Source organism: Copadichromis virginalis, linkage group LG20 (assembly GCF_057382275.1).
Source record: "Copadichromis virginalis isolate Kocher_CV1m ecotype Utaka linkage group LG20, C_Virginalis_male_GT1.1, whole genome shotgun sequence".
NCBI classification, from domain to species: Eukaryota; Metazoa; Chordata; class Actinopteri; order Cichliformes; family Cichlidae; genus Copadichromis; species Copadichromis virginalis.
In genome coordinates, this window is record NC_140637.1 from 8,852,155 (window position 1) to 8,870,980 (window position 18,826).

Consider the following 18,826-nt stretch of genomic DNA (forward strand, 5'->3'; position numbering starts at 1 on the left):
TGTCATTGCTTTTTTACGGAGAATTGGTGACTATGGATGGAGGCCTCTTAGAGATTAGTCTGGACTGCAGAGCCTTGCACGAAGGGCTGAACAAAGAGAAATATCAGTGGAAAAGAGAGAAAGAGAGAGACAGGGAGGATCCCTTGCAGTCAGACCTAATAAAGTACTGCAGTGTAATATATTGCTCTGGGGAGAAAAGAAAGGAAAAAATAACATATGACACAACCGTCAGGCAAACAAGGTACAAGTACATGCAGTGCAGCATAGAAAGAATGCATGAATTGTTGGGGGAGATGAAGAAAGATTCAAGAAGAGAATTTGTGCATGAGTGAGTGAAAAGAGGAGAAAAAAGAGAGAATAAGAGAGATGAGAAGTCACATGCAGAAGGCACAGAGGTAGGGAGGTGGAAAGTTGCGATGAGATGGAAAAATGAAGTGAAGAAAAGGATTGTTGGGGGTGGGAGAAAGGACAAAATGAACAATGTGACGGTACCATAAAAAATGGCATTGTTCTAGTTTTTTGTGCTCCCTTCTTATCATCCGTTAGAGGTTATCGAGTCACGTACAGCATTACCTGTATGTGACTACAACTACTTTTGAAGATGACCTCTGTGCAGTAAATGTTTCAGCACATGTAGTGAGAGATTCTGACTGCTATGAATAAATTATCCTCTGAATGAAAATGCTTGCTGTTCTCTTAGACAACACGCCCAGTTAAACTTCCACCTGCACTTAGAGAAAACTAGAAAATTGGAAAATTGGCGGCTCTTGAGCTCAAGACCCGGCGAGAGCCCATATAAACTTTATTGAAAAGAAAGAGGGTGAAGGGGGGAAAGAAAAGGAGAGTAAAACAGTATAGAGGCCAAGGATGACGGGAATCCAGAAAGAAAGATTCACAAAGGCAGCATGGATGACGGAGAGAGAAAGAGGGGCTATCTTTTTTTTTGCAACATGCAATTTTGAAAAATTGTCTTTTTCAATTCAGCTCTTCAGCGATTCTTTCGCTTCATTTAAGAGAAACTACAAGTACATTTTAAAGATTCTGTCGCTGTGCTGTCACATACTTGACAAAACGTGAGCCCCAGCCGTCTCCTATCAGTACAGCAGCATTCAGATGGATTTGATCACAGCTTGAACATGAAAGGTTTTCATCTTCTTTCGTTCACTGCTACATACCTGATGTGAAAACTCTACTTTCCTCCCCGCTTCCCTTCATCTCTGCTGAAGCCACGGGGCTCTATTACCGCCGCTGGGTTACTATAGAAACCGTGTTAGGCATTACCTGTTCATCTTGGCCTAATAGCTGCTGTTGTTTAAAATGATGTGTCAAGTATCATCAGATATAAATTTTCTATTCTTTAGAAGAAAAAAAAGAGGTCGGACTGTAGCTTCCCTTTAGTGATGCCATAATAAACCAAAAGCTACCTCATTACCTCCAGATGCAGGCAGCACAACTGTTTTACAGCCAGAAGCCGAAGTTACGAGTCAGGTGAGCCGGGCATTAATGTGCTAATGTGGCAACACACCGTATAGCGGCTTTGTGACACTACAAACCAGCTAACCAATCACGAAGCCCTAATGGCCGTGTTTCTGATTTACTGTCAGGTTAAATGAAGGGACAGGCAGGAAAAGGTTTTTGTTTTCTCTCACTCTAGGACATCATTAATACTGCTGCTGAGTTGCCATAGCAACTGTCTGTGTGTGTGTGTGTGTGTGTGTGTGTGTGTGTGTGTGTGTGTGTGTGTGTGTGTGTGTGTGTGTGTGTGTGTGTGTGGACTGTGTTTGCTAAGATACCTTTTGAGTGCCACAACAAATTCATATACACAGGTTTAAGACAACTTTATAAAAAGAAAAGTGAAGGGAGGATGAAGTCTTACTCCTTTGTGTTGCCGTGCACTTTCTTTCTCCTAGCCACCAGATTTGTGGCTCAGTTGTAACAAAAAACCAGAACCTTAAACTTGGACTAGTTCAAGCGCGTTATGCAGAATCAGTGGAGTAACAAAGCAAATGTCAGTGGGAAAACACTGGGGGGGATTGCATTACGGAACTTTAACATCTAAATAGGCACAAATGACATTTTGTGCTCAGACTACGGGAGAATAAAATACAACCACTCACTTTCTACTGCTCACGGTTACCATCGGGTGGCTTAAAATCCTCCCTGTTAGCATGAATTATGAATCGCATCCTGCTGTGGATACTGTACTGGAGAGAAATACATCTTTTTATTGCCCACTAAGGTCCCTAATTAAAGTGAATAAATCACACCCTGGCTGAAACATTAAAAAGCAGGAGCCAACTAATCAGTTAAAGACATAAGAGGGAAAAATGTCGTGAGGTTTCAATTAATAACCATGAGAAAAATCGCTTGTTTCTAGCAGAAATCCCACATTATACTTTACGACTCTTACAACCGTTTGAGTGACGTGGAGAGAAAATGTTCCAGCGGGAATTACAATTTAAATTCACCTCATGAATTACAATAAGTGTAACTACCGCAGTAAAGTATTATAAGCGAGTGAGCTGTCAGTTTCATGTCAGCGAGCAGTTTGGAAGGCTGAAGCTAGCAGGAGGGGTCCTGCATTCCTGGATTCTTCAGCCACTTACTCGTGATGTATGGGAGCAGCTCATTCCTTGTCAGCTGAGTTTGATATATAAGCTTAAATATTTCTGGCAAAATAAAACAGAGATGTCTGGTTACCGCCTTTATGTCAGAATGCCAACAATTTTTAAATTATCGCCTGTCAGCTGGTGCATCCTCAGCTGAAGGCGTCGGCATCAGGTAAAACGAGAGCCTGTCAGTTAATATGCGGAGATGACGCGCTGCAATACTTCATGAGTTACTGTCACCGCATCACCATAGCAACATTACTTCCAAATTTCTGAGAAAAGACATCTCGTTGCAATATCTAGTCACTGGGTCTGTACCCCATAATAGTAGAGTGTATCAATCATAGCTAGAGTTTTAAATAACAGCAGCTATTTTATGTCCTCTGGGAGATTCTGTGCAGATTTGTAGTTGCTAGCGGCAGGAGTATAGTAACACAAAGATTTTAACTCGCAACTTAATGTTTTATTGTAATATTTAATTTTGCACCAAGAGAGCAGATATTATTAATAATTTCGCATCATATTCACGAGGTCATTTAGAGTAGTTAGTTGGACACTTTCCTTAGTGATCCGCTTGTTAAGTTACACTTAAATCTATTGACATACTGATAAAAGCTGCTAATAAAATGAGATTTAGAAAAACTTGATTTTCACACATGAAAACACCCCTTACTTTTACACCTGGATTCTTCCAACAACCTTTCACAGCTTGCACTTCATCTGTATTTTAAACAGTCCTGCTTTTGCTCACTAAATGCAGCATTTTATCAATATACCTAAAAGTTGTCCTTGAACTGCTCATGATGGTGTTCGTTGTATTGTTTGTATCGTCTGTGTGAATGCTGCTTTCCACACTTTTTCCATGACGTCACTTAGATTTAGATCAGAAAGGATGAATCATCAAGAACCAGTAAACAGCCCTTGTTAATGCAAAATGTCTTCCTTTTTTCACAACACCTGCATCCTCATCGCATCTCTCCTCCCCAAGTACATCAGTCTAAAATACACAGACTCAAGCAGAGTGTGTCTTTGTAAAGACTCTAACAGGAGCGTATAAAGGAATTGTCAAAAATATGTCATTTTTACCTCGTTGAAGTACGCGTCCTGGGTGGCGGTGAGTCCGAAGCCACTCTGCTGGGTCTCAAATGTAAGTAAGCGTGACAGCAGCCGCTCAGCTATCTGCAGGTCATTGCCATAGAGCCGGGTGGTAGCCTCGGTTACATCACGGAGCTGGTGGGCAAGCTTCTTCTCCATGATGGTGTTCAGCTCTGTCTCGTTGCGCTCCAGGGAATCGAGCTACACAAACATCCAGACGCGGGAAAAATATTTATTGAATGAATGAAGAGATTTAATGCCAGATGACATATTTGCATGCGTGAGCATTTCAGCTGTCTGTCCAACAGGCAAATCTGTCCTTGAATAATTTTCAGACTGAAGAATTCCTTCAAGACAGGAATTAAACTGGAAATCTCTGAGAAAGCGTTCTAGCTGCATATTAAAAATATTGGTTCCTGTTACTGTTTAAAAATAAATTAAATTAAATTAAAAACTTAATTGAAATATTCCTGCAGGAGAAATTTAGATTTTAGATGTTCAGAACAAACTTTTAATGGAGTTAAAAAGTGAATTAGTTATTGTATTACTGTCATTAGTGGTCTACGTACAGCAGCACTGAGCTCCACAAACGGAGGTGAAGTGCAGTTGCAAAGGTCCGGCTCCAACCAGCCTCTCTCGGCATCACAGTGTCTAATGGCAGCACCTGCAAAGAGGAGAAACATGAATTTTTTTAAAATGTCTCCTCACAATGATTTGGCATGAAAAATCAATGTGTTTGAATGCATTTGTGTTAATGTATACGGACCGACAGAGCCTTTGGGGCAGGGCACCGCGGCAGGCAGGTTGAACTTGGTACGCGGCCACCAGATCCCCTGAGTAATGGTCTTTGGACAACCATCATAAATGACTGCGGGAGAGAGAACACCAATTAAAATCCTTATCAGCTCAACAACCTTTTCCATTTAAAATCATGACAAAATATGACTCACAATGTAAATACATTTTTTTTTAAGTTTTTCTTTTGACTTGCGGAGAAAAAAATGAAAATGATTGTGAGAGAATAAAACAGCAGCGTCTCACTAAAAGAAGTAATTACAAGTGGAGACGCTGGAACTGACAAAGCTGCACAGAACAGGGGAAAAAGGGAGAGAGAATCAACTGGAAGCTGTTAAATAGACGATGACTATAATTAACAGTTTCTTTGTGTCTCTGGGCTCAGGCAGAGACTTGACAAACATGACCATTTTTAAAAAGACGGAACAGCGGAGAAACAGGAATCCTGTGATTACACAATAGAAGGTAAATAGGGTAAAAGCTCAGAAGTGGCTCATTATTGTCATTCACATGTCTTTGTCTCTACAGATGATTTAGTCTGAAGGCTTTTGAACCCATCCTAAAAAATATACACCTTGTTTAAAGTCATCTGGAGTTTGCCACCAGTCTACTGACAGTCCCACAAAAGATACACGGATGATGAAATTGTTTTGACAAGTTTTGGGAACTACAACTTCGCAGAGAAGGTTTAATACTAAATCCAACTTGGAACAAAAGCAGCTGATTTTTTCATTTACTTTGTTTTTATCAATGGAGCTGTGACAGTGACACACTTTTAACATAAAGCAAATCGTTTTCTACGAGTGATTCACTCCCTCACACTAATATTGCCTTCAGGCAGTTTTTAGAATTACTGAAGTTTTTTTATTTATTTATTTGATTTTTTTCACCCGCAAGCGGTGACGCCTCAGATATGATACGGAGCTTCACATCAGCAGATGAATGAATGAATGATGTAGCCCCCTGTTGTGTAAACAGGAGTAATCTCAACAGGCAACAGTGAGATGCAAAAATATGACAATAAACACACACACACAGTTCAGAGCCCCCGCTGGTGCTTGCTTCTTTTTCTTTCTTATTTCTTTTAAAGAAAATAAGCTAAAAATAAACAAACACAAACTCAGTTGACCTGCTTCTTTTTCTCACCTTCACAGCCTGAGTTTGTGACCTCAGCAAAAGGGTTGTCACACGAGTTGCACTGACGACCAATTACGCCAGGCCTGCACTGACACTGTCCTGACTCTGGGTCGCATGCCCGCGAGAAGGACCCCACTGGGTAGCAGTCGCACGGCAGGCAGGTGTCCGAGTTTCGCGGACGGAAGTGGAACTCCTGAATATACACATGGACGGACACATGAGTCTCAACCATACAAACTATCAGCGTGTTACAATTACATCAGCGTGCATGACTGTGAGATTTATACAGCGAATCAGATGGGGAGCCATGTATAAGAGAGAGTTGAAGAGCATCAATCAATGCATTACAGTTGATGATTTAGTTTGCACAGCTTGAGAATACAGAGGATATTGATGCCTTTGCCTCACACACCACTAGAGATGACAACCCGCCTGGTCTCTAGAAACAATTTGTGGCAAGTGTTTGCAGGTTGTTACAGCACCAAAACTTTCTTGTGATTGCTTTGCTCGCTAGCAGATTGCCAAAGTTGTCTGTTGTCTTCCAAGTCTGGAAGACGCTGAATTGTCTGTGTACCATCAAGTGGTAGTGGAACTTGGAAGTAAGAATGTTCACCTTTAAAACAAAAGCTGGCTCTTTACCTCTGAAACCAACACATTTCAAAAGACATAACATTCCCCACTTTCTGTTTGCGTAGCACTCTTCACAGCTTAGCAAGTAGTTGCAGACAAGTTGCAGACATCTTCCCAACAGACTATGATTGGGTCACTCACCAGTCTCCAGGCCTGTGTCACTGCAATTTTAGTAGTTGTTTTCAATGCATCTGCCAGATACCTGCAACAACCACTTGCATCTGGTTGGGAATTATACATTTTTCCCTAGCAACTGGTGGTTGCCAGGCAGGTTGCCAGCCAGTGTCTAGGTCTATGTGAACGGGACCTAACTCTGCAGTAAGGACAAGAATAATACCAGGTTAGAGGATGATGGTGCAGCATCACCAGTGTATGTAATGTAATTCTGAAGGACTTCCCAAAGTAACTGTTAATGTATAGAAAGATAAATCTGTTAAGATCTCATTTTAAACCTTACTTTAAGATATCGACTGCAATACTTGCCTCGACATGATTGGCACGTAGGCTAAATGAGAGCATTGTTGTGTTAGCACAACAATGAGAAGAATAAAGTAACTTCAAATTGAATCTAAATTGTTGATAACTACTTTGTCCGGGGTCAAATCAACATGGTGATCGGCTATAGGCACCACATTTCCGACACACTCATTGTTTATGCCACCTACACACTACTTGCCAGCTGGAATTCAATATAGAGATTGTTCAGTAAAACCTCCCAATTTAACCCTTGGACCCCGATCTGTGATCATGTGTGCTTCATGTAGTCACGAGGTGTGGATTTAGGGGAAATGACACAGATTAAAGATTATCTTCAGGATTAAAGCCTAGATAAAACAGGATTCAATATAGCAGCTACAGAGGAGTATATCAATACGCGTGTATTTCAATATCTATGGATGATCAACATATCGTGGTTGCTGTTATATATACACATCTGGATAGCCTATCAACCTGAGAGGCGTTTACTGGGTGGTCTGCAGATGATCAATTTACTAATTAGGTGTTTTTAATCTAAACAGCATAAATTTTAAACATGACAATTTTAAATATTTGGTTCCATAGCAAAATGTGTTGTAATGACTTTTTGAGCAGCTCCAGGATTTAAGTAATACAACAACTACCCATCCATTCATCTAATTTCTTAACACCTTATCCAGCTTAGGGACTATGGGAGGAATATCCAGAGGAAACCGACACACCCAGAGGGAAAAAAAGTATTTCTACTACCTTTCACAACATCGTTGTATGTACTTTGTGTGTTTCTCCTGGTTACCTTGCACTGACACTGTCCGCTGGTCTTATTACAGTCAGGATCGAAGCCTTTATTGGTGTCACAGTGGCACGGTCCACAGGTTGGAGATCCCCACCAACCCCTGGGACACTGATGATCAATCCTACACGCACACAGAGACACAGAGTCATTAACACAAGATAGATCAGATAAAAGAGAAAAACACCAACTGAGCAACACAGCCTGTCAAAAACTTTTAATCGCTCTTCAAAGGATTCAACATTCCCTCTGATTTCCAAATAATTGGTGGGAACAAAGAGATGAAAGAAACAAGTATGAAATGAAGGAAGCAAAGGTATGGATCGAACTGGGAGGAAATATTAATACTGGCATGTGGAGGTAGATGTACAAACAAAGAACTTGCACTTTTGCTGAGACACAGAAACAAGATATGATTATACACAATATATCGATTAACTTTTGACAATAAGGTTTACAAGGTGCATTAGACTTCCTACATAGCCACAAACTTTAAATGTTTCTTATTGCTGGCACAGCCACACTTTGAACAGTCGCATATTAAACAGGAAAGCCTCCTTCACCCATTTAAAACATTTATTAAGCTCACCGATTCGTTTTAAAACCTGTTTTCTCAAACTACTAAACTGACACTGAATTTCAACTCTATAAAAATAACTTTTTTTTATGTTCACTACACTTCTCATTTGCTCACATCTCAGCTAATGTGCTTTCCTCCTAAACTCTAATGTCTAGCGTCTAATGGTTCACTGAAGAGATGAGTGCTTCTCGCAGTTAATGCAGACTGTTGTGAGCATCTCTTAATTGCACCTTGTGGAAAGTCTCGGAGAGCAAAATTCAGATGTGAGTGATTTGTAACTGAATATCAGGGTTGACTCTCCCTGTTGTGTATTTTTGGCAGCTTAAATGCAAAATACTTTGTCTGATCATAACTCAGGGTGCACAGAAACAAAGACAGGGCCTTAAGCGGAAGCTGCTCCAGCTGTGCTTTGATGAATATATGCCTTGTAGGGGTCTTTCCTAAATGAGAAATGTGTTCAAACTGGCAAGTCATTTAAGATTATTTTTCACGTTTGCTTTAAAACAGCTAAAACTTTTAATTTTTAGATGTTAGTCTGAACTTTTGTTCTATAGGAACTGGCTCATTATTGTGATATGGATATTGGTAAGCTAGGCTCATTCATGACCCGGGAAATACATGTATGCTTTTAACATTATCGATGCATTGTTTTGCAGGGAACCATTACTAACAGACCTAGAGCAGCAAGATTTACTTTTGCAGAAACCTTCATGCAAATAGCTGTCAATCATCACCTAAAGTGACGATGACAGACAGAAGTAGTCCTCTATAAAATATAACAAGCCCACTATGTCATTTCACTCGCTAAAATAAATAGTACTTTAAAGGTACTCTGATGAGGCATAAAAACCTGAACCTTAAAATGATATAAATCAGCAAATCTGCAAATAAAAGTAGCCATAATATAAAATGTCGATCCATTTCTGATGTTATCATCCTTCAGTGCATGGTGGCAACTTAAAAAAAAGGAAAAAGAGGTACTCTCATGACCACCTATGGTTAATGAGCCATATATGTGTGTCCATATATGACTTGTTGCATAATCTTTGTAAAATTATTATAAATCCAGTCTTAGTGCTGATTTAATTTTCATACAACTCTCACTGTCTGCCAATCAAATATATGGAAAAACTTTACGATATTTCATTTGCAGGTGAAAATGTGTGTCCTTGTGAAAAACACACCAGATCAAAGATGTTCATCTGGGACAAAAGCTCACACAATGAGCAGCTCATGAGATAAATCTTAAGCTGTGTGGATTTCACAGGCAGGAAAGAGGCACGGGGTCAGGTCAGGGTTACGCTTACTTCACACAGTTTAACATAACCACAGATAACCTCTGAGTGTGTGTGTGTTTTGACTTGAGACTCCGCTCATCCCACAGTGGATTACATGGAACGCTGGAGATGTGGGGCAACAAGGCTGAACTAAAGCTACCAAGACACGCACATAACTGAACAGAGCTTAAGTGGGCTAGAGACTACAAAGAGTTGTAGTCTGTGTTGGCACCTCGCAGGTAACCCGAAGTTCAAATGTTACATCAGTTGCGTGGGCGTTTGCCTGTGTACCTGTGCTGGCAGTATTGCCCGTAGTGGTTGTCTCCGCAGTCACAAATGTATCCATGGGAAGAGCTGGGCTTCCTGTGGCAGTGAGCCTCATTCTCACATGGATTCAGATGACAGGCGTCAGTGCAGCTTTTCCCATAATAACCTGAGAGACACAAAGAGAGATGTCAAAAACCTTCAGCACAGTAAGAAAACTTGGTTCTTAAATGTTTTTTGTTTTGTTTTGCAGGTTAGATTAAATAATATTTTTGATTAAATTCACTGGACATGTATCTTCCACCTGAGCAAGTGGCACATCCTTTAAACTCTATGGACACAGGGAGGAAGTCATAGGCTGATTAACCCTCAATTTTATTTGCTATAATAACTTATAAGAAAAAATATCAGGAGACTTGTTATGCATATTTAAGTGGGTCTAAGCAAATATCCATTCATCCTACTGCTACCTAAATATTAACACTGAGTATGTCCAAGTTTTATTAACGTTAAAAAACGGATTTATTTTGGAAACAATCATCTACAGAAAAAAAAAGACAACCTTAGTGTGTAAAGAACTTCCCTTCCAAGTAATTTGATGAAATAAAAGCAGAACACAGCAAACACTGAGATCTGAATATGCAGTATGGCGCTGCGTCTTCCATCTGTGTACCACACATAATAACCTGTCAACTCGCAAGTAAACATCTCAAACATCAAACAGCAATTATCACAAATGTCATTCTCCTGACGCACTTCGGCTGGGCGAGCCACTGGAAAACATGCCGCAACGGTGCATTGCTACACTGTCAGCCGCTGAAACACTAACACAGCGCTTCTTCCTTTTTTTTTTTTTTTTTCTGAGTTCAAAACAAGTACAAGAGTAGCATCAAGAAAACATTCCACTTGCTATACGGCAATATATATGCACGTCAGGTGTGGAGGAACCAAGACATGTTGATGGGAAGTAGGCTACTGGAACAAAGCATCCATGGACAACGGCTGATAATATAGAACTGATGCAGAGATGCTATTATGTATCACATATGCCGACCCAATGAGAGGGTATATGCCACACATGTGAGAACTATGGATGAGCAGAAAGCCAACATCCAAACTCACCAAGAAGTACCTGGTAATAACCACACGTGTCACCATCAAATGCAAAATATATCACTGTTCACACTGCTGTTCTGCACAGGCGTCAGTCCTGTAAGCCTGCTCATCACTAAGACTGGATACAGATATAAATTCAGGACTGGAGTGACCATCAGTCACCTCACACTCACCAATCCTCCTCATCAGGATCGATAGCGAGGACATCAGGATGCCATTTAGCCTGGATAAGTGGGTATATTGGCCAAATGGTAAAAAAGAGAGAGAAGATAACCTGGACTGAAGGGGTGGAGCCACCAGAAGGAGGAATAGCAGATATATGGGACAGCTACAAGTACCTGGGTATCCCACAATCCAAGGGAAACCATGATAAAGATGCACAAAGGTCAGCCACAAGTACTTCCAGAAGATAAGACGGTTTTAAAAAGCCAGCTGAATGGTAGGAATAAGATCCAAGCCATCAATACATCCTCTCTACTGCTCAGCACATACCCCACTGTCGTACCAAGCTGGTCACAGGAGGAGAGAGATGCCACTGATGTGAAGAAACAAAAACTCCTCACAACCGGAAGTCCAGCACCCTGAGGCTCTATGAGCACTGCAAATGGCGAGGGCAAGGATTAGTGAGTGTCAGAGGCACAATCCAGAATGAAACATGGAGCATCTGTGAATATATCAGGCGCCCAAGAAGAGCTGCTCCAAGAACGCCTCAGGCAGCTGAAGACAGACGGTGAGGAACAGAAAGAGGAGCAATCTACACGACCAAGGCCCTGAATGGGATGAACCACTGACAAATAGAGGAAGTGGCTGACATCAAGAAATCTTACCAGTGGCCAGAAAAGAACTGCTAAAAGGACAGCACAGAGGCTCTGATCACGGCAGCACAAGAACAGGCCCTAAGCACCAGACGCATAGAGGCAGGAGTCTACCAAAGCAGATAGGACCTGCAGACTGTACTACTTAGTAGCAGGATATTTACTGTATGTGGACCTTGCGTGCGCACTGAGGCACAACCAAGCAGCTGAGATAGCGTACAGGAACATCTGTGCCACTTATGGACAACAAGTCACGTGCAGAAAAACTGAAAGCAATATAATGTCACTGGAAAAGAAAGTGTAAATGTCGTTTTTTCATAACAGCACAGAAATGTGCTACATAAAAAGCAAGGACAGTACACTTCAACACAGCTGAACAAGCCACTTCAACAACACACGCGCACACTCCCAAGGTATACTTGTGTGCAGCATGAGGAACGAAGCCGTCATACACTTCAATGCAATCCCGAGACACTCCACACAAACACACCCGCCTCTTATATGGTAATACAGGCCAGCACATAAAAACCCCTCTTTAATCTAATGACTAAAGCTGAGCGCTTTATGCATATTTTGCAGTGTATTGAGCACAAATAGTGAAGGCCTCTCACCTAGACCTCCTTTTAAATTAAAAAGAGCATAATTGTGCTATTTAGTCATTAGGGAGCCTTTTTTTAAATAGGGGGACTTAAATATTACAGGACTACTCAATGACAAAAAAATCTACACTCACGTGAAGCCAGAAATAAAAGCAATGAATTTAAAATAAAACATTCCACAGACTCAAATGAATAATAAAAATAAAACTAAGATTTGCCTGTAATAATTAATAATGAATCCAACTGATACAGCTGGGTTTTTCCTTCTCAGGGGATTCTCATCTGCAACTGTGGAGCCACAGAAAAATCTGCCAATATTTTATTATTTGAGGTTTCATTTACTTAACATATATTTTTGTTTAGCAAGGTTGTGGTTATCAAATAGACAGAAATAACATGTAAATGCCTGGATTTCTATCTAATCAGGTAGCACAGACTCATGCCTTTATTGTATGTGGACCTATCGTGCATTTGTTTATGGTTGCCGTGGGAATTAAAGGTCTTTGCTACATTAGGCATGTTAATTACTAATAAACACAACGTGAAGCCGAGGTTGTCATAAACCAAGGTTTTAGAAAATCTAAATTCTTACCTGACAGCATTAGAGAGTCAAACAATTTGTCCTCACCAATCAGTCATGATTGATTGCTTGTACAACACAAACACAGACAACTTGTTTTCATCATATTTTATCCAGAGCTCCAGACCGATCAACAAATCTCTGCTTTCACCTCGTGTCTTAAGCCAGCTTGGCTTTCAGGCCCTCTTTTTAATTTACTGGCACAGAACAGAAGGACGTCTCTGCAGATCGAAGTGTGACTGGCTGATGTGTGCGTGCAGCTTGTTGAGGTCTGCATTCCTCTCAGCGAAGCAGACAAACATGTGCAAGGTCTGCTTTCACTTGTCCGTCTAAAGAAAATACAGAAGGCGCTTTGCTTTCAAGCCTGTGGCCTTGGCTTCTGCTAGTACTCAGTATTCACTTACACCAGCATTCAAATGAATCCTTTTTCAGTAATTGCATGGCCTTCTAACTTTTTCTGCTCTCTGTACATAATCAAACCCAAACATGCTATATAATTTTTTAAAAAAACAGACACTAACCCAGCTTCATCTCCAAAACTTCACACAATGAAGCTAATTGGAGCCATTGTTCAGTTTCCAATTATTCATCTCACAATTTCTTCTAACAACAAATGCACAAAAACATTGTGCCTATTTTCTGTCTTCTCCACCTTTAATTTTATTGTTCTCTACATCTGTTGCTTTTCTTGAACACACACACACACATTCACACATAGGTACACACACACGTACACTCTTCTATCAGCACTATACATCTTTACAGTTTCACCATGGCAACAGAAAAAAGGGAGACGACAACGGCCTTGGCTGTTTTCAGACGCGTATAATGACACTGGCCTTCTCGACACAACACGAGAGCGAGAAAGAGGCTCGAGCCTGAAGAACAAAGAATGGCGTGCATGTGTTTTTCATCTTTCGCAGTCAGGGTGCAGGAGTTGGTTTGAAAAGTTGTGCTTCTCGAGCGCTACACACATTCAGCGTGACTCACAGCTTCGCGTCTGACTTTCCTGTAACACAACATCAGCTTGACTTCTCCACATGACTACAATCAGGAAAGACCAATGAGTCATCTGTTCACTGAACCGTCCATTCATCCTCTGTGTATCCAACTGTCTTCTCTGACAGTGGAAAGATTGTGCGTGTCGAAATTTCCCAAACAAAATGCTCACACTGAGCGCCGAGTTCAGTAACTATGTGACAACGGCGGCTCACGATGAAAGAAAGAAAGCACTCGTTCAAATATGCACTGAACTTTTAGTTCGGTTTGTGCTGTTTTAGTTACATGTTTTAGCAGGAACCTTCTGTGCAAAGGCAACCCACTGTGCCCTGCTGCATAGCGTCAAGAGGTTGACAAGCAAACACGACTGAAACCCCAGTGTCGTCTCTCTGATACAAACTGGTCGTGGAACAATGCCAAAAACTGAACCGGAGCCAGGCAGATGTCAGCGACGTTTCCATAGAGATCACGTGATACTGTGTCTTTGAACGTGAGAGATATAGATCAGTTCATAACAAGGAAGAAATTGCATTTATCTTTTTGGGGTTTTTTTTGTAATACACAGATGAGTATTACAACACAGTTAAGCTGCCGTTTTATACATTTAAGTTCTGTTTCATTCGCTGCATGGTGAACTGAATGAATCAGACTCTTACAGTTATCCTTACTCTGGTCATGATGTTACCATCATAAACTCGGGATCAATCAAACGACAAGTCAATTAATTCAGTCATTTCAGTTGTGGATCCAAAAGCATGAAGCTGTGTGTGAGAGTTTGATTCACTGCTAATGAGTTTGTCTCTTTTCAAGAAACTTTTTAATTTTGTTGTATTCTACTCTTTGTCTCTTTATTGATTAAAAACAAAACAGACTCTCTCTACTCTAATTCAGACATACAGAAGGAATGAACCTCCTTCTGTATGTCTGACCTCCAACTGGCATCACCGCGACCTCCACCATCTTACTCAAACTTTCATTTGAGTATGTATTTCTTAACCATGATTAGACATCTAGAGAAGATCTCCACCTGATAGTTTTTCAGTGTAGAAATATTTGCTGGGTAAAAGAAAGCATCAAGAGGAGGCCATGAACACCACACACTGACGTATGGCCAACCCTCTAGCTACCCCACAAAAATCAATGAACAGTTGTTAAAGTCATTAATTTGTCCTTTTCTATCAGAGCGTTCTGCAGAACCCTTTCACCATGCTATTGTTCCCACAAACACACATTTTAACAGTGACATCAACTATTTGACTTGACTTTCTTGAGAGCTTCATTGACTAATTAACACTAATGACAAAATATTCCAGCCATCAGTGTTTTCACATCATCTGAAAGTGTTACAAATCGAACTTCCTGCTCTTTCTTTTGATGCATTAATGCGTTAACGAGCTAACGTGTTGACGCTGTGCAGCCCCACGCACAGGGCGATCCGCGCTAACTCGCTAACAGAGATTTTTCGGTTATGGCGTTAACGTCATTTTAACAAGATTAACGCTTACAGCACTAGTTATAAGTTATCAAAGTGCCTATAGTGATTTGCTGTAGGCCTAAGACCTGAAGGATCACGTCCTGTGTTATCTTTATGCACCATGCAAGTAATGGTCTCAGCCCGATCAACTTCATAAAAATGTTCTGGCTCTGCTGCTGAAGCAAATACTTTGCTGCAGAGGTTGCTGCTGATTTGGAGATTTGGAGACAGAGTTAATGTAGTAAAGCTAATTTAAAGTGCTTTTACCTGTGACATTGTATCCCCTGCAGACATTACTCAGTGTCATGATGTTATTACACACTTTATACCCCCGAGCTGCAATCATTTCAGAGATATTTTTGATTAAAGAAGTACACACTACACAGTACTTGCAGTGCACCATTCATATAGTCATATAACAGTGGTCTACCTGTATGTTTTTTATTTTGATATCACATCTGATCAATAAATGACACTTCCAGTTGAGGAGTCATTTGTCACAGAGTACAACTTTACCCTGATTCAGCACCCTGAGGATCTGGCATCTACTGGCCTGTTCTTCCAGGTTAGAGCACAGGAAACTACAACTCGAAGCTCATATATCTCCACCACTTTTCCCAGAGGCACGGCGTTTAATACACTGCAGCTGCACACCACGCCCAAACCAACAATGCACTTCCACCGCCAAACTCCATTTAAAGAAATATTTATTTGGCACTTGTTTACAGTCTGTAACACCTTGACAAAAGGCAAAAACACTGATGAATTACTCTCTACTGCAGTAAAAGCAGTTACAAGAGTTCTCGTTCTCCAATTGTGTTTTCTGCATATGATCTTGTGGGCTTCTAAACAGTCCGAGAACTCAAATGGACATAAATCAACATGGCTGCAATTTTTCATATTAGATCTCATTTTTCACAACGGCCAATTAGTCTGAAGCAGCTGGCAGCAACACGCACATAGTCATACTTGCTGTATGCTTTCTCACAAACACACGCACACGCACAGACAGTGAGGAGACTAGAAGGCAGATATCTCCTTGCTTCGTCATGCAGAACCTTGTTTCAGTGTGTGTGTGATTGACAGAGAGGCGGTGTGTTTCTTCTAGGAGGCCTTTTGCAGGTCAGATGCGCTGTCAGTTACCCGAGACCCATTAAGCTAACTTCAGCACCAGGGCAAAACACACAAACACACACATGAAAGGGAATTATTCAGAGTGCGCATCTACTTCTTTCTCCCTCTGCCGTTATTAAACTTTGATTTGTCTCTAAGCAGCATTCATTCTATAACAGTCTCAATTTTTAATGCTCATTGTGCTGATGAAATGTAATGATAATGAAAGCGCATGTGTGTACAGTAAATAAGTGCACGCATATTAAGTTTGTGGAAACGCTGTGTGTGTGTGTGTGTGTGTGTGTGTGTGTGTGTGTGTGTGTGTGTGTGTGTGTGTGGTTGAGTCTCAGTGTGAAGGCATCTGTGTGTGTGTGCCGAGTCTGAGTGCATGCTCCAAGTTAATAAGTCAAGGTGTTAGCATTAGCTTGCGGGCTGGTGCAGGATGCTACAGGGATAGCAGTGCCTCTCTGCTTCCTCTACCATGCTGTCAAGGCCTGAGGCTGTCTCACTATATCCTCCACATAGTCAAACTGACTCCTCTTTCACTCCCTCAAGCATCATGAGCATTTTCATCACTTTTTCTTTCTTGGATAACTTTTCATCACCTACTTCTGCCTTCTAAAGGTAGCTGCTGTGGTAGCAGTCTATGCAGAAGACTTTGGAGTGTTATACCTGATGCTCTTCCCTGAATTTTTTTTCCACAGACGTGGGAGGGTGTAAGCTGCTATGTTTATTTATTTATTTCTTCTTATGTGCTGAGGTAGTCTGACCTAGCAATCAGGCATAGGCATGTCGTGCTAAAAAGCACGACATACTACCAATCTCATGAATCTCATTTCAAGCCTGCTGCTTTTCCTTACAAAGCAAAATCAGTCTGATATGTGACAACTGTGACCCATTTTGCTTGTCTGTTTTTAAAGAGTGGAATGGCAACCTAATCACATCCTATACTTCTACAGAACAGCACTGTTAGTGCTGTGTTATAACAAGAAAGTCCTGGGTTTGAATCTGCTGGTCTGTTGGGGTCTTTCTGTGTTGAGACTGAATGAAACCCCTTTTGGCTGCTTGTGTCCTCTCCATGTGATTTAAAACTGGCTGATTGATGTCCATCTCTCTAATTTAGGCCTGTGACAAGCTGGCAATCTGTTGCAGGGTCTCCCCCAAACCCAAACTGCATGAAGCCCCAGTCTCATAGACCTAGAAATTCAACAACCATATGGCAACCACCAGTCAAAGGGGAAAAATGGTAATTCTCTGACCTGTAGGTGAGTGATTGCTGTGATTGTCTCTGTGAAATTCGCAAAATCTCCATCATTCAGAGAATGTTTGTCTTAAGTGAAACTAATGTCGTTCGCGCAATTTTTACTTGGTGAAGGCGAATGTTTTCCCATTCTCTGTGTTGCACTTTTTCCAAGTTTCACTACAGCTGAAAGAGTTAAAGGTGAATGTTTGACAAGATGGCACTTTTCATACATACTACACCTACCTATGGGAATCTGCTAGCAACCAAAGTGATCACATGGAGGTTTTTGAGGCACCACTCTCTTTGTGACCAATTTCAACTGGTGCTACAGGTTGCAGCAATCGCCTGCAACCTTTAACAACCACTTGCAAACTAGTCAAGGAATCCCTGAGGGGGTAACCAATCAGTCTGTAGGCCTGTGTGACAGAGGACTAAGTGGTTAAGATAATGAATGAATGGGCGGATGGATGAGTTTTCTCCATCAGTTTCACTTTTCCAGTTAGTTTTGTGTTGTAACCATAAACTGGATATAAAAGCGCACCATTTAATTTGTGGACTCGGGTTTATCATTTTGGCCATACTTAGACGAGGGAGTAAAGCTGAAATTCGCTACACTGAAGTTTGGCTAATGAAAAAACAGGAAACAAGAAAACTGAAAACACATTTCATAATTTTGATCCTTTAACAAATGAGTTATAAGAAAGAAAAAAAAACACATCAGTAGATTTTTCATAAAAAAATGCTTTAAACTTTGTTTTCTTATTGTCAGGCTTTGAGCACATTTTTTTTCTATAAAGAGAGAAAGGTGCCCTTCCAGACGTTTCATCATTGGGTCTACTGGCATTGACCCGTATGTGGAACCAGCCTCAAATAGAAACTTATTGAATTTGATTTTTTTTGCATTTCACTCTCAGCTTCACGTCTCAGCCTTAGAGGATGCTGCCTGATTATAATTTACTGTTTCTGTCGCTGGTGTTTGCTTTACATTACAAAAGTTCTTCCTAATCTTAAAGAAATATTTGAGTTTTATGAAAAAAATTAAGAGAATAGTTTTTTCTACATGTACAGAAAAAATCTGAAGAAATATTGAAGCAGATTTGAAGGAAGGTGACTAATCTCAAAACGTGGATAGGCAACTTTTGTCTTTCTTCTGGTTTTCTCTTTAATGGTTCTTTTTCTGCTAACTTGCCAGCCAGTCTTTTGTATCCTCACCCCTTTACCCATAATATA

At 40.8% G+C, this 18,826-nt stretch overlaps 1 protein-coding gene across 2 annotated transcripts in view; it reads right to left on the reverse strand.

The window, feature by feature from the left end:
* Positions 1–18,826, reverse strand: part of celsr3 (cadherin, EGF LAG seven-pass G-type receptor 3) — a 130,088-nt gene that overhangs the window by 31,272 nt on the left and 79,990 nt on the right. For both annotated transcript variants that reach the window (XM_085443180.1, XM_085443179.1), the window contains 6 exons: positions 9,685–9,826; positions 7,540–7,660; positions 5,646–5,829; positions 4,471–4,572; positions 4,274–4,368; positions 3,696–3,905 (listed from right to left, as the gene is read on the reverse strand). In XM_085443180.1, the coding sequence (XP_085299306.1) occupies positions 3,696–3,905; positions 4,274–4,368; positions 4,471–4,572; positions 5,646–5,829; positions 7,540–7,660; positions 9,685–9,826 (854 nt within the window). The remainder of the gene's footprint in view (positions 1–3,695; positions 3,906–4,273; positions 4,369–4,470; positions 4,573–5,645; positions 5,830–7,539; positions 7,661–9,684; positions 9,827–18,826) is intronic.